Consider the following 13,011-nt stretch of genomic DNA (forward strand, 5'->3'; position numbering starts at 1 on the left):
ACACGTACTAGTTCATAGTCATAATATTTTTTTGTTGTTTTTGTTCTAAATGTTACATAGGCAACTCGTTTTTCTTGTTGTTGTTTCCATTTTAGCATATTATTACAGACACCGTGAAGTAGAAAACAAAACAAAAAGGCACATCCGAGCGACGCGGTTGGCTGGATTCTCAGTCTCGGGGAGGGTGGAGAGAAAGTTTCGAGCTATTTTGGCGCTTGCTTCCTTTTCCGTCGCCGTTTTGACATCGTGGCTTGACGGGAATCGAACTTTACACTGGAGCTCGATGTGCAAAAAAAAAAAAAAAAAAAAGAAAAATCCGAGCCGTGTGTGGTTGGGGAGGGGGGGGACGGGGGAAGGCAACTTTTTGTGTGGCTTGGAAACAGTCACAGTGTTGAGTCGAGGGGACGGCGGAATCACTGTCGCCTTTTGCAAGTCATATACAAAAAAAAACAAACAAACAAACAAACAAAATAATCCCTTTCCCTTATGCCCCTGCATAAAACACGTAAGACTTTGGCAGCTGATCGGTGAGAAGGAAGCGTAACAGTGAGAACTTTCCCAAACGGGAGGCGTCCGTTATCCATTTTGTCCTCCATTGGAATGGCGGCTAAGTTGAAGTCTATCCCGGCCAGGGGGGGGGGGCGGCCATCTTTGGCCAAAAGTTAGCTTACACCCCGCCGACCCAGTAGAAGCAGGGTGCAGTCGAAAAAGCAGGCGGTTCAAGGTGAAGCCCAAAAATTGGACTGCGCTGTGGCAACGTTAGGCAAAAAAAAAAAAAAAAAAAAAAAAAAAAAAAAAAAATTACCCCCCCCCCACCCCCCCCCCCAAAAAAATCAAATTATTGATTAGAAAGGAGTTAGCGACTATTTTGGTCAAGTGAACCCATTTTATTGTTGTCGGGTCACTAGCTAAGTAGGTAGCCAGCTAGCTACTGTATCTATCTAGATATAGCTGGCTAGCAAGGTCGCTAGATAGATAGATAGATAGCTAAGCAGTTAACTAGCTAGGTAGCAAGCTAGGTAGCTAGCTGTCCAGGTAACTATCGATCTAGATATATAGCAAGATAGCTAGGTCGCTCGATAGATAGCTAGGTAGATAGATAACTGGGTATCTAGCTAGGTAGTTAACTAAGTAGGTAGGTGGCTAGCTAGGTAGCTAGCTAGCTATCTACTGTATCTAGCTATATAGCTGGCCAGCTAGGTCGCAAGATAGATATATAGCTAGCTAAGAAGTTATCTAGCTAGGTAGCTAACTAGGTAGCTAGCTGTGCAGCTAACTATCGAGATATATAGCTAGCTAGCTAGGTCGCTTGATAGATGGCTAGGTAGATAGATAACTGGGTAGCGAGCTAGGTAGGTAGCTAGCTATCTACCGTATCTATTTAGATATATAGCGGGTTAGCTAGGTCGCTAGATAGATATATAGCTAGCTAAGCAGTTATCTTGTTAGGTAGCGAACTATGTAGCTAGCTGTCCAGCTAACTATCTACATAGATAGCTAGCTCAGTCGCTCAATAGCTGGTTAGATCACTGGGTAGCGAGCTAGGTAGCTAGCGAAGTAGGCATCTAGCTAGGTAGCTATCTAGGTAGCTATCTATCTACTGTATGTATCTAGATATATAGCTGGCGAGCTAGGTCGCTAGATAGAGAGATAGCTAGGCAGTTATCTAGCTAGGTCGTTTTTTGATAGTGCTTGTTTTCACAAGGGGGCCACGGATGAGCTGGAGCTTATCCCAGCTGACGGCGGGCGAGAGGCAAGGCCCTGGATTGGTCGCCGGGCAATCGCAGATAGGGTCAACCAAGCCTTCTCAGTCACATTAGCCACCACACCAGCCAATCGCAGGGCACGTGGAGACAAGCTAAGGTCCACGATGGGCAATTTTAAGCAGCTAAGCAGTTATCTAGCTAGGTAGCGAACTAGGTAGCTAGCCGTCCAGTTAACTATCTATCTAGAAATAGGTCGCTCGATAGCTACCTAGGTAGTTAGATAACTCGGCAGCTAGCTAGGTAGCTAGCTAAGTACGTAGGTAGGTAGCTAGCTAGGTAGCTATCCAGCTATCTACTGTATCTATCTAGATATATAGCTGGCTAGCTAGGCCGCTAGATAGATGACTAGCTAAGCAGTTATATAGCTAGGTAGAAAGCTAGGTAGCGACCTGTCCAGCTAACCATCTATCTAGATATAGAGCTAGCAAGCTAGGTCGCTCAATCGATAGCTAGGTAGAGATAACTGGGTAGCTAGCTTGGTAGATAGATAACTGCGTAGCTAGCTAGGTAGCTAGCCAACTAGGTAGGTAGGTAGCTAGCTAGCTATCTACTGTAACTATCTAGATATATAGCCAGCTAGCTAAGTCGGTCGATAGCTAGCTAGCTAGCTAGCTAAGCAGTTATCCAGCTAGGTAGCTTGCTGTCCAGCTAACTATCTATCTAGCTAAATAGCTAACTAGCTAGGTCGCTAGATAGATACACAGCTCGGTCGCTGCATAGATACATAGCTAGGTAAAGAGCTAGCTAAGTAGTCAGCTAGCTATCAGCCAATTGCAGGGCACGTGTAGACAAACTAAGGTCCACGATGGGCAATTTTGAGTCTTGGGTGAAGCTAACATGCTAACATTTTTGGCGTGGTGGTGGTGGGGGGGGGCAACATGCACACTCCAAACAGGAAGGCCATAGAGCCGAGACGAGCGTGCCGAGCGCACGCGCCCCGTACGAGTCAGCTTCGAGTCATGGGGGGGGGGCGGGGCTTGCAAAGAAGGCGTGGCTACGGGTCCCCCGAGGCGCTGTTTTCCACCAGCGAGAGGCCGTGCAGCAGCTCGCGCTTGTACGTCTTTGGCGGCAGCTTGGGCAACTGCGGGCTGCAGTTGTGGCGGGGGGGCACGGGCGGGGCGGCGATGACGGGCGCCGGCAGCGGGCACAGGCTGTTTTGGCTGGCGCTGAGCGGGCAACCCCGCCGGGGGACGCGCGGCGAGGGCGTGCCGGGCGGCGTGTTGGGCGAGGCGGGCGAGCTGCCAAAGTCCCAGTGGTAGCGGCCCACCGGCGAGGGCTGCAGGTTGAGCGGGTAGTTGATGAAGATCTCCGGGGGCCGCTGGGGCACGGGCGGCGGCGTGTCGGGCAGGGGGTCCCGGGGAGGGGGCGGCGGAGGGCTGGGGAGGGGCCCGTCCAGGGGGCCGTTGTAACCCGGCGTCCGCGGCTGCGTCCTGGGCAGGGGCGGCGGGAGTCGCGGCGGGATGGCGGGGGGGCTGTCCGATCGAGAGCTCTGGTGACACACGGGCACAGCAACAAGCGGCCATTGATTTGCTTTGGTTTGTCTTTTTGACATGTGTATCCCAAAAATTAATTTCCCATAGGAAACCATTAAAATGAGAAGAATCCGTTCCCAGATCCCCATAAAACATAATTTTATACTTTCTAATTTTCTTAAAACGACACAAAATATACCTTATTTCATGTATAATAAATGTGCTATGGTATTATAATTAAAAATTAAACTGTACTGTATGATAAAGTGGTTTTATTTTCCTTTTTGATGGTCATTGATGGCTTGATGGAATGGAGTGGCCGGTTTATTATGTTTGTTAAAGTCATGATAAGTATCTTGCATGCTGGGTCTAAGAGGACAGTAATTTCATCTGTGCTGTATGTCATAAATATTAGTACATTTGACAATAAAGCTGACTTTGACTTTTGATGAGGAACGTAGCCTTCTTCTTTCACCATCTTGAGGAATGATCCCATGTAGGTGCTTTCTCTGCGATAATTTTACCTAGTTCCTCATCGATTGTGTTCTGTTTAGCTGGGTTGATAGCTCTTTGCATCAAGTGTACAGATGGCTCGTGTGGGTTTTTCGTGGAGCCTGATTGATGGGATATTTTAACCTTGCAGTCTACACTCTGTCATTGAACTATCAAATTTGAAACGAGTCCAAATTTCACTGTTTTATATCCATTTTCTCACTGTCATCTGCCTGTCTCTTTAATGTTTGAACCCCCCCCCCCCCTTCACTGCTGCGTTCTTGACCAATCACGTGGCTTTAACCGACGACTGGGGGCGGGGAATAGAAGACCAAAACAAGCCGGCTGCCATTTTCTTGTTAGGAGGAAAACGGGTCCGTTCGCGAACGACACATCACTCATTGTGGCAGCTCCGTGTGTATCCCGAAAAATAGTTTGTATGCCAAGGTAACATTGTCATAAATGTAACCTTCGTAAACCGAAAAGTTCGTAAGCCAAGGGGTTCGTAAACCAAGCTATCACTGTATACAGATATAGAAATAGATAGTGACAGATATAGATATAGATAGTGATATAGGAACCAAAGAACTTTTGGGTGCACACTAGAAGCTCAGAAGCTCAATGGGACATGACGTTAAAAAAAAAAAAAAAAGTCTGGAGTCTTACTTTGCTTTCTGACATGGTGTCCTTCCTTCGAGGCGGAAGCGGCGGCGGTTTGAGGAGTTCTTCCCCCAACTGGTGAAGGCTCCCGCAAGACACCGACTGGAACCCTGATTGCAAATAATAATAATAATAATAATAATAATAATAATAATAATAATGTCATGAATAGACTTCAACGTGGGATTTCCCGCATGGTCAGCAATGAAAAATAGTTCAATTGACTCACTTGAAGGCGGCAGCAGAACAGGAGCAAAAATGGAGTTGGAGCCTGCAAATTCGAAAAAGTAAAATGGAAAAAGGGCAGGTCAGATTTAAATAACGTAATAATAATGATAACAACAATAATAATAATAATAATAATAATAATAATAATAATAATAATAATAATAATAATCCATTTCATTTCTAAGCGCCTTTCAAAACTCTCAAGGTCACTTTAGTCACAGAATCAGTTTTCCTGTGGGTGAGCAGCGGCAACCACACGCGCCAGCGTTCACTCAACCCGGAAGTAAGTCAAATAGATATTAGCTAGCTAATATATATATATATATAATAGCCTGCCAGATACATGGCTAATAATAATAAAAACTATAATATAATATAATATAATATAATATAATATAATATCATATAAGTCATATCATATAATATAATATAATATAATATAATATAATATAATATAATATAATATAATATAATATAATATAATATAATGAATACTTATAATATAATATATAGAGATTTTTTTTTACAAATAAAATGATTAAAAAAAAAATCATAATCAATCATATTAGAATTATTTATATTTTATATTTATTTTCTGTTTTTCATTTCTTATCATTCTGCAAAAAAAAAAATAATAATAATAATAAACAAAAAAAAAAAGTAACAATTGGTTTGGTTTTGAGAAACAATTGCCTAAATTCCACGCGGTCCTCCAACGCACCGCCGTAAGAGCTGCTGAGGTCGTGCTCCATGAAGACCGAGCTGAGGTCCGAGGAGGCCGACTGAGGCGGCGTGGGGGTGTTGGGCGACGTGGGTACCGAGGCGGACGCCGGCGTCTCGCCGTCCGTCTCGGCGATGCTGCGGAAGGTGATCTTGTGGGCCGGCTCCCTCTCCAGGGGTACAGGGTGGCCCTTCAGGGTGCCGGAGGTAGACGTACGCACCGGGCGGATCCCCGGCGATTTCAGCGTGAAGCTCGTCTTTCGGGGCTGGCGGCCATGGGGGGGGGGACGACGACCGCGTTTTAAAACTCTAAACTTTTGTGTTTATTTACAAACAAACAAAAAATGGTGGCTTACAAATCGAGGCGCTTGTCTGCAGTTCCTGGGTTCGATCTCCATGGATGTGTTGAACAAGTGGTCAGAAAATTCCTTTTCGCTCTTGTTTCCCATCGGGTTCAAGTTTTCAAAGAATCTCTGGGGATTAAACACACACAAAAAAAAAAAAAAAAAACTAGCCAGTCAACACGTCGATTTCAAAAACAATCCATGTTATTTTATTCTTCTATTAACTCATTCACTGCCAGATGATGTACAAAAATGTGTCCATTCCAGTGCCAGGGTTTTTGTCATTGTCACTCAAATTCCAGGACCCGCAAAATATTGAGTTTTAGGACTACATAAACATTCCATACAGCGTATAAAAACCTCAGACTCTCTTATTTCATGAGAGAAAAAGTTAATTCCTAAATTATAGGGTTATCTGATGAGCTTGAAATGGGGGCGGATGTACAAAATACAATACAATACATACTAAATTACATAATAATAATACATTTCATTTATAAGTGCCTTTCGAAACTCTCAAGGTCACAGGATAAGTTTTTTTCTGTGGGTGAGCAGCGGCGGCCACACGCGGCAGCGTTCACTCAACCCCGAAGTAACTCAAATAGACAGCAAGCTAGCTAGCGAATAGATAACGAATAGATAGCTAATAGCTAGCGAATAGTTCGCTAATAGCTAGCGAATAGATATCCATTAGCTAGCGAAAAGATAGCCAATAGCTAGCTATTAGCTAGCAAATAGTTAATAGCTAGCGAATAGATAGCCAATAGCCAGCGAACAGATAGCCATTACCCAGCGAATAATGGCCATTAGCCAGTGAATAGACAGCCATTAGCCAAAGAATAGATAGCCATCAGCCAGCGAATACATAGCCATTAGTTAGCGAATAGATAGCCATTAGCTTGCGAACAGATAGCCATTAGCCATCCATTAGCTAGCGAAAAGATAGCCAATAGCCATCTAGCAAATACTTAATAGCTAGCGAATAGATAGCCAATAGCCAGCGAACAGATAGCCATTACCCAGCGAATAATGGCCATTAGCCAGCGAACAGATAGCCATCAGCCAGCAAATAGATAGCCATTGGTTAGCGAATAGATAGCCATTAGCTCGCAAACAGATAGCCATTAGCCAGAGAACAGATAGCCATTAGCCAGCGAACAGATAGCCATCAGCCAGCAAATAGATAGCCATTAGCTCGCGAATAGATAGCCATTAGCCAGCGAACAGATAGCCATCAGCCAGCAAATAGATAGCCATTAGTTAGCGAATAGATAGCCATTAGCTCGCGAATAGAAGGCCATTAGCTCGCGAACAGATAGCCATTAGCCAGCAAATAGATAGCCATTAGTTAGCAAATAGATAGCCATTAGCTCGCGAATAGATAGCCATTAGCTCACGAACAGATAGCCATCAGCTCGCGAATAGATAGCCATTAGCTCACGAACAGATAGCCATCAGCCAGCGAATAGATAGCCATTAGTTAGCGAATAGATGGCCATTAGCCAGTAAATAGACAGCCATTAGCCAAAGAATAGATAGCCATCAGCCAGCGAATACATAGCCATTAGTTAGCGAATAGATAGCCATTAGCTCGCGAACAGATAGCCATTAGCCAGAGAACAGATAGCCATTAGCCAGCGAACAGATAGCCATTAGCCAGTGAATAGATAGCCATTAGCCAGCGAATAGATAGCCATCAGCCAGCAAATAGATAGCCATTAGTTAGCGAATAGATAGCCATTAGCTCGCAAACAGATAGCCATTAGCTCGCGAACAGATAGCCATTAGCCAGCGAACAGATAGCCATCAGCCAGCAAATAGATAGCCATTAGTTAGCGAATAGATAGCCATTAGCTCGCGAACAGATAGCCATTAGTTAGCGAATAGATAGCCATTAGGTCGCGAATAGAAGGCCATTAGCTCGCGAACAGATAGCCATTAGCCAGCAAATAGATAGCCATTAGTTAGCAAATAGATAGCCATTAGCTCGCGAATAGATAGCCATTAGCTCACGAACAGATAGCCATCAGCCAGCGAATAGATAGCCATTAGTTAGCGAATAGATAGCCATTAGCCAGTAAATAGATAGCCATTAGCCAGCGAATAGATAGCCATCAGCCAGCGACTAGATAGCTATTAGTACTTGAGATGTGAAACAAAATGGCAGACCAAACAACCAAGCATGACAACACAAAACCCGAACAAATTTGGGAATGGCACTCCACGTCATATTTTCAATTCCCGATTAAATTTCCGAAATGGCAGCGAATGAGTTGCTATCATGTCGGGATAAATGGACAACATTGACCCACCCTGATGTCGTGCTCCACTTTAAGGCAGTAAGGCTGGTTCTGGTACTGCTGGATCTCGCCGGTGATCTCCGCCACTTTTCTCCGCTTACTGAAGTTAATCAGCTCCTTGCCGTGGCGTTTCAGGAAGTCCGGATTGCCCTCCTCCGTTTTGAGGATGTTGGTCAGGTAGATACCTACGGAGGAGGAGGAGCGACATTTTAGCAGCATTTTAGCAGAATCGGCGCGGGCAGTGACGCAATGGCGGCGGGACGGACCAAAAAAAGGCACGCAGGGCGGGTTGATGGACTTGAGTTTGGCTAAATATTTCTTGAAATGGTCTTGACTCAGTTCCACAGCTTCCTCCAGGATCTTCTTCTTCCTCTCCGGGATGGCCTGCGGACACGCGCAAGAAGATACAACGTCAAATCAGCTTAACAAGGACTTCTTTTATAATAATAATTCATCATAATTAATAATAATAATAATAATAAATTACAAAATTCCCAAACGAACAAAAAAAAACAACACATTTTAAAAAAATAGTTCAACATTTTCTCACTCTCTGTGAAATTAATCACATTTTAAAAAAGTCAAGCAAAAAGGCGAATATACTTTGTATTTATTCTCACGTTAAAAAAAAAAGCCCACCCAAAGTTATTTTATTCATTACATAATTTTTATGACACATTTTTTTCCACCAGATATCAAAAATCGTTGCGCGCTAATTGCAAGCTACTTTAATAATAATAATAATAATAATATATTATATTTATATATATATTTAATAATAATATATATATTATATATATATATATATATATATTTAATAATAATAATAATAATTATTATTATTATTACACATTTATAACTTATAAGCGACTTTCAAAACTATCAAGGTCACAGCATAAGTTTTTATTTGTGGGCAGGCAGCGGCAACCACACGCGTTCACTAAACCCGGAAGTAACTCAAATAGATAGCAAGCTAGATAGCTGGCAAATAGATAGCTAATAGCTACCGAATAGATTGGATTGTATTTGCCTTTATTAGTCTCACAGTGCAGAAATTTACATTTCACAGCAGCAAAGTTATGAAAGGAATGAAAGTTAAAAAAAACAAAATACAGGAGATAGCTAAGAGCTAGCGAATAGATAGCTAATAGTTAGCGAATAGATAGTTAATAGCTAGCGAATAGATAGCTAATAGCGAATAGATAGCTAATAGTTAGCGAATAGATAGCTATTAGTTTTCAGTTAAAACTGCGCAACCTGTTTCCAAACATCGCTCTTGTTGTCATTGCTAGCTCATCAATCTCAAGTGGGATCCTACTTTTGTACAGATATTTTTCCACATACGCTGGCTTAGAAGCGCATTTACGTGGGAAAAGAGCATCAGCACAGATGTGTATGTGGTACTGTCGCGGCTTGGAATTGAAGCGGATTCAAGCGGGAAAAGAGCGTCAGCGCAGAGCGCCGATGCATATGTGGAATTGTCGCGGCTTGGAAATGAAGAGGATTTACGTAGGACAGAAAATGTGAGACATTATTTGTTTTTTTTTGTTTTGTTTTTTTTTACTTCAAGATGTTGGTGCGAAAATGGCTGCCTTTACAGCAGCTCCTGTATTTTGTTTTTCTACTTCTTCCTTTCCTTTCCTCTTACTTTCATCACTTTGCTGCTGTGAAATGTCAATTTCTCCACTGCGAGACTAATAAAAGCAATCCAAAATTTGAGGAGGGTGTAGCATTTCTGGAAATAAGCTAATGAGTGACCTCATAGGTGTGGTCCAGGCGGTAGACGGGCACAGAGTTGATGGCGCTGACCACCTCCAGCACGCCGTTGAAGTTGTTGAGTTCCTGAAAGACCTGCAAAATCTCAATGACGCGGGTCCAAACCGCCACACGCTCCTCCAGGTTCATGGTCTCCACGATGCACCTGTAAAGCGGTGGCCAACGTTTAATGATAAAAGTGGGGACGGCAAAGAGGACTCGTCGGTGCGGCGCTGACTTTTCAAACCACAGCGTGAGGTTGGTGGTGTGTCGGATCATTCGGAGTAAGTTGGGCGAGTTTTTCTCTTTGTCCTCTTTGGTCCACACGCTTCCCACCAGCTCGGACGGGCGCACGGCTCTACGGATGGCGGTCGTTAGCATTTTTTTTTTTTTTTTTTCCCCGCCGCCGATCGTCGGCTGGACTCTACCTGTAGAGCTCCGACTCCAGCAGGGTGAGTTGCCGGGCGATCTCGATGGGGTGCAGGGTCATGAGATCGAAGGAGTCCACCTGGCCGGCGCGGCAGATGTGCCACTCGATGGGAGGGGGCGGGCTCTCGAAGGTGATGTTGTGGCTCACGCCGTTCGATTGCGTCTGAAGCTTGCGGCGGATGATCTTGTTGATGGACTCCACCCACTTCCGCATCGACTTGCCTGTGGTCCAAAAACAGACACGCTAACTCATATCGTTGCAGTCTCGATTTTTTTCCCCGTTGAATGGCGGAATTAGGACCAAAAAAATAAATGAAAGGATAGATGGATAGATGACAGACGGATAGCTAGATAGATAGCTAGATAGCTAGCTAGATAGCGAGAGATAGCTCGCTAGATAGCTAGCTAGGTAGATAGATGGATAGCTAGACAGAGAGCTAGCTAGATAAATAGCTAAATTGATAGCTATCTAGATCGCTAGATAAATGAATAAATAAATACATGAATAAATGAAGAGATAAATGGATAAATAGATGAATGGATGAATGAATGAATAAAGGAAAAAAAACGAACAAATAAATAAACAAACATTAAATGGATAGCTAGATAGGTCGATAGAGAGCTAGATAGCTTACTAGATAGCTCTATAGATAGCGAGATGGATAGATAGCTAGCGTGATAGATAGCTAGCTAGATAGCGAGAGAGCTCGCCAGATAGCTAGCAAGCTAGATAGCGAGATAGATAGCTAGCTAGATAGCGAGATAGAGAGCTAGATAGCTCGCTAGATAGATACCTAGATAGAGAGTTAGCTAGATAAATAGCTCGTTAGCTAGCTGGCTAGGTAGCTAGAGAAATGAATGAATAAATGAAGAGATAAATAGATAAATAGATGAATGGATGAATGAATGAATGAATAAAGGAATAAACAAACATTAAATGGATAGCTAGATAGCTCGATAAAGAGCTAGATAGTTCGCTAGATAGCTAGATAGATAGCTAGCTAGCTCGATAGCTATAGAGCTATCGAGATAGCTCGAGAGCTAGGTAAATGAATGAATAAATAAATGAAGAAATAAATAGATGAATGAATGGATGAATGAATGAATAAATGAATAAACAAACAAACAAATAAATAGTGATCTGATGTCTCCTTCAAAGCAGGGATGTCGAACCTCGCAGTTGGATTTTGCTGGTGATGTATTCCTCCAAGCGAGTCCTTAGTTCAGGGTCATTTTCAAAGTCGTAGAAATGATGCTCCACCCACTGGCGGAAAACGTTGAGAACCCTGCATGGGGGGGGGGGGGGGGGGGGGGGGGGGGGGGTCAAAAATAAGGAGCAAGTTATTGCGTTTAGAGGTATGCAAGAACCATTTTTGACTCGGTCGCTCCTTATAATGGGGAAAAAAGTGAGATGCAAAATTTACCAACTGAAGAAAAATTTCAAACAAGTACAAAGAAGCTTCAATTTTTATTTTAGTGCATAAACTAAAATCACAATTGTGGTCATTTTTTAACTCATTCATTGCCATTCCCAATTTATTCAGATTTTGGATTTTCTTGCGGATTGCCGATAAAGCGCTGGTCAGACCTCTACCAATGTTTTTTCTCCTTCATTGCCATGTTAGCGCTTTGTTACGGCGTCAGCGCTATATACATCTTTTTTTTTTGGATGTCAATCAAGAGCTGGCCGGACCTCTGGCAATGATTTGTTTCATTTCCGCAAGGGAAATGATGATAATAATAATAATAATAATAATAATAATAATAATAATAATAAGAAGAAGAAGAAGAAGAAGAAGAAGAAGAAGAAGAAGAAGAAGAAGAAGAAGAAGAATCCATTTCATTTCTTAGCGCCTTTCAAAACTCTCAAGGTCACTTTACAGTCACAGGATAATTTTCTGTGGGTGAGCAGCGACAGCCACACGCGCCATCTCAACTCAAACTCAAATAGATAGAAAGCCAGCTAGCTAGCTAGCTAATAGATAGCCAACAGCTACCTAGCTAGATAGCCAGTCAGTTAGATAGTGAATAGATAGCTAGCTAGATAGCAAATAGCTAGCCAGATAGCAAATAGCTAGCAAATAATAATAATAATAATAATAATAATAATAATAATAATAATAATCCATTTCATTTCTTCCTCCAAACTTCCAGAATAATCAGAAATAAATCCAAGGCCAATGCCGATTCTTGTCCAACTATCTCACCTGAGCTGAACCGGCTGCACATATTCCTTGCGGAACCTCTGCAGCTCCGCCGCCATTGGCTGGTCGCCGTTCCAGAGGGCCTCCTCCGTGGGCTCCGGTTCTGGGATTTCAATTCTAAAAAGACACCGCCAAAATAAAATCAATAATAGTTAATAATAATAATAGTTGTGGTTTATTTTTCAATGTGATTTAAAAAGGGGTGTGGGGGTGAGAGTACCTGTCAATCAGGAGCGTCAGAAGCTCTTGAGGCTTGCAGAAGGAGCGGTACGTGGTCAAAAAAGTGCGGACAAAGTTGGGATCTAGGTGAAAGGGGACAAAAAATGCAAATGAGGTCAAATCCAATATTTCATGTGAATGATTATGACAATAAATATTGTTGTGTGGGAACATCTTGAAGTCCAAGATGGCGTCCGAGTAGGCAGCCGTCAACAGGAGGCTTGCTAGTTTTGTGTTTTTGTTTTGTCACTTTGAGCTGTTGTGCATCATGTGGAACGGATGCGGATTGTTTTTCAGCATTTTTTTTGGGCCACGACATTCATCAAGGAGGAGACCGTGCTGAGCGGTTGCGCCTTTTCGGTAGCACGAATATGCCAGCACCGTTTTTGATTTGCGGATTGTTTTTCAGCATTTTTTTTGGG

General features: G+C 42.9%; 1 protein-coding gene and 1 long non-coding RNA gene across 2 annotated transcripts in view; one reads left to right on the top strand and one right to left on the bottom strand.

Moving 5' to 3' along the window:
- LOC148893266 (uncharacterized) overlaps nt 1-13,011 on the top strand; it is a 115,356-nt gene that overhangs the window by 50,391 nt on the left and 51,954 nt on the right. The window lies entirely within an intron of this gene.
- sos2 (son of sevenless homolog 2 (Drosophila)) overlaps nt 9-13,011 on the bottom strand; it is a 32,614-nt gene continuing 19,611 nt past the window's right edge. The window contains exons 11-23 of the mRNA XM_089003602.1: nt 12,591-12,672; nt 12,374-12,487; nt 11,340-11,452; nt 10,166-10,388; nt 9,976-10,095; nt 9,741-9,903; nt 8,249-8,366; nt 7,995-8,167; nt 5,695-5,811; nt 5,340-5,604; nt 4,620-4,661; nt 4,397-4,500; nt 9-3,255 (exon numbers count right to left, since the gene is read on the bottom strand). Of these exons, the coding sequence (XP_088859728.1) occupies nt 2,761-3,255; nt 4,397-4,500; nt 4,620-4,661; nt 5,340-5,604; nt 5,695-5,811; nt 7,995-8,167; nt 8,249-8,366; nt 9,741-9,903; nt 9,976-10,095; nt 10,166-10,388; nt 11,340-11,452; nt 12,374-12,487; nt 12,591-12,672 (2,129 nt within the window). The 3' untranslated portion in view covers nt 9-2,760. The remainder of the gene's footprint in view (nt 3,256-4,396; nt 4,501-4,619; nt 4,662-5,339; nt 5,605-5,694; nt 5,812-7,994; nt 8,168-8,248; nt 8,367-9,740; nt 9,904-9,975; nt 10,096-10,165; nt 10,389-11,339; nt 11,453-12,373; nt 12,488-12,590; nt 12,673-13,011) is intronic.

This window comes from Hippocampus bargibanti, linkage group LG09 (genome assembly GCF_051943395.1).
Source record: "Hippocampus bargibanti isolate YZ-2025 linkage group LG09, ASM5194339v1, whole genome shotgun sequence".
Lineage (NCBI taxonomy): Eukaryota > Metazoa > Chordata > Actinopteri > Syngnathiformes > Syngnathidae > Hippocampus > Hippocampus bargibanti.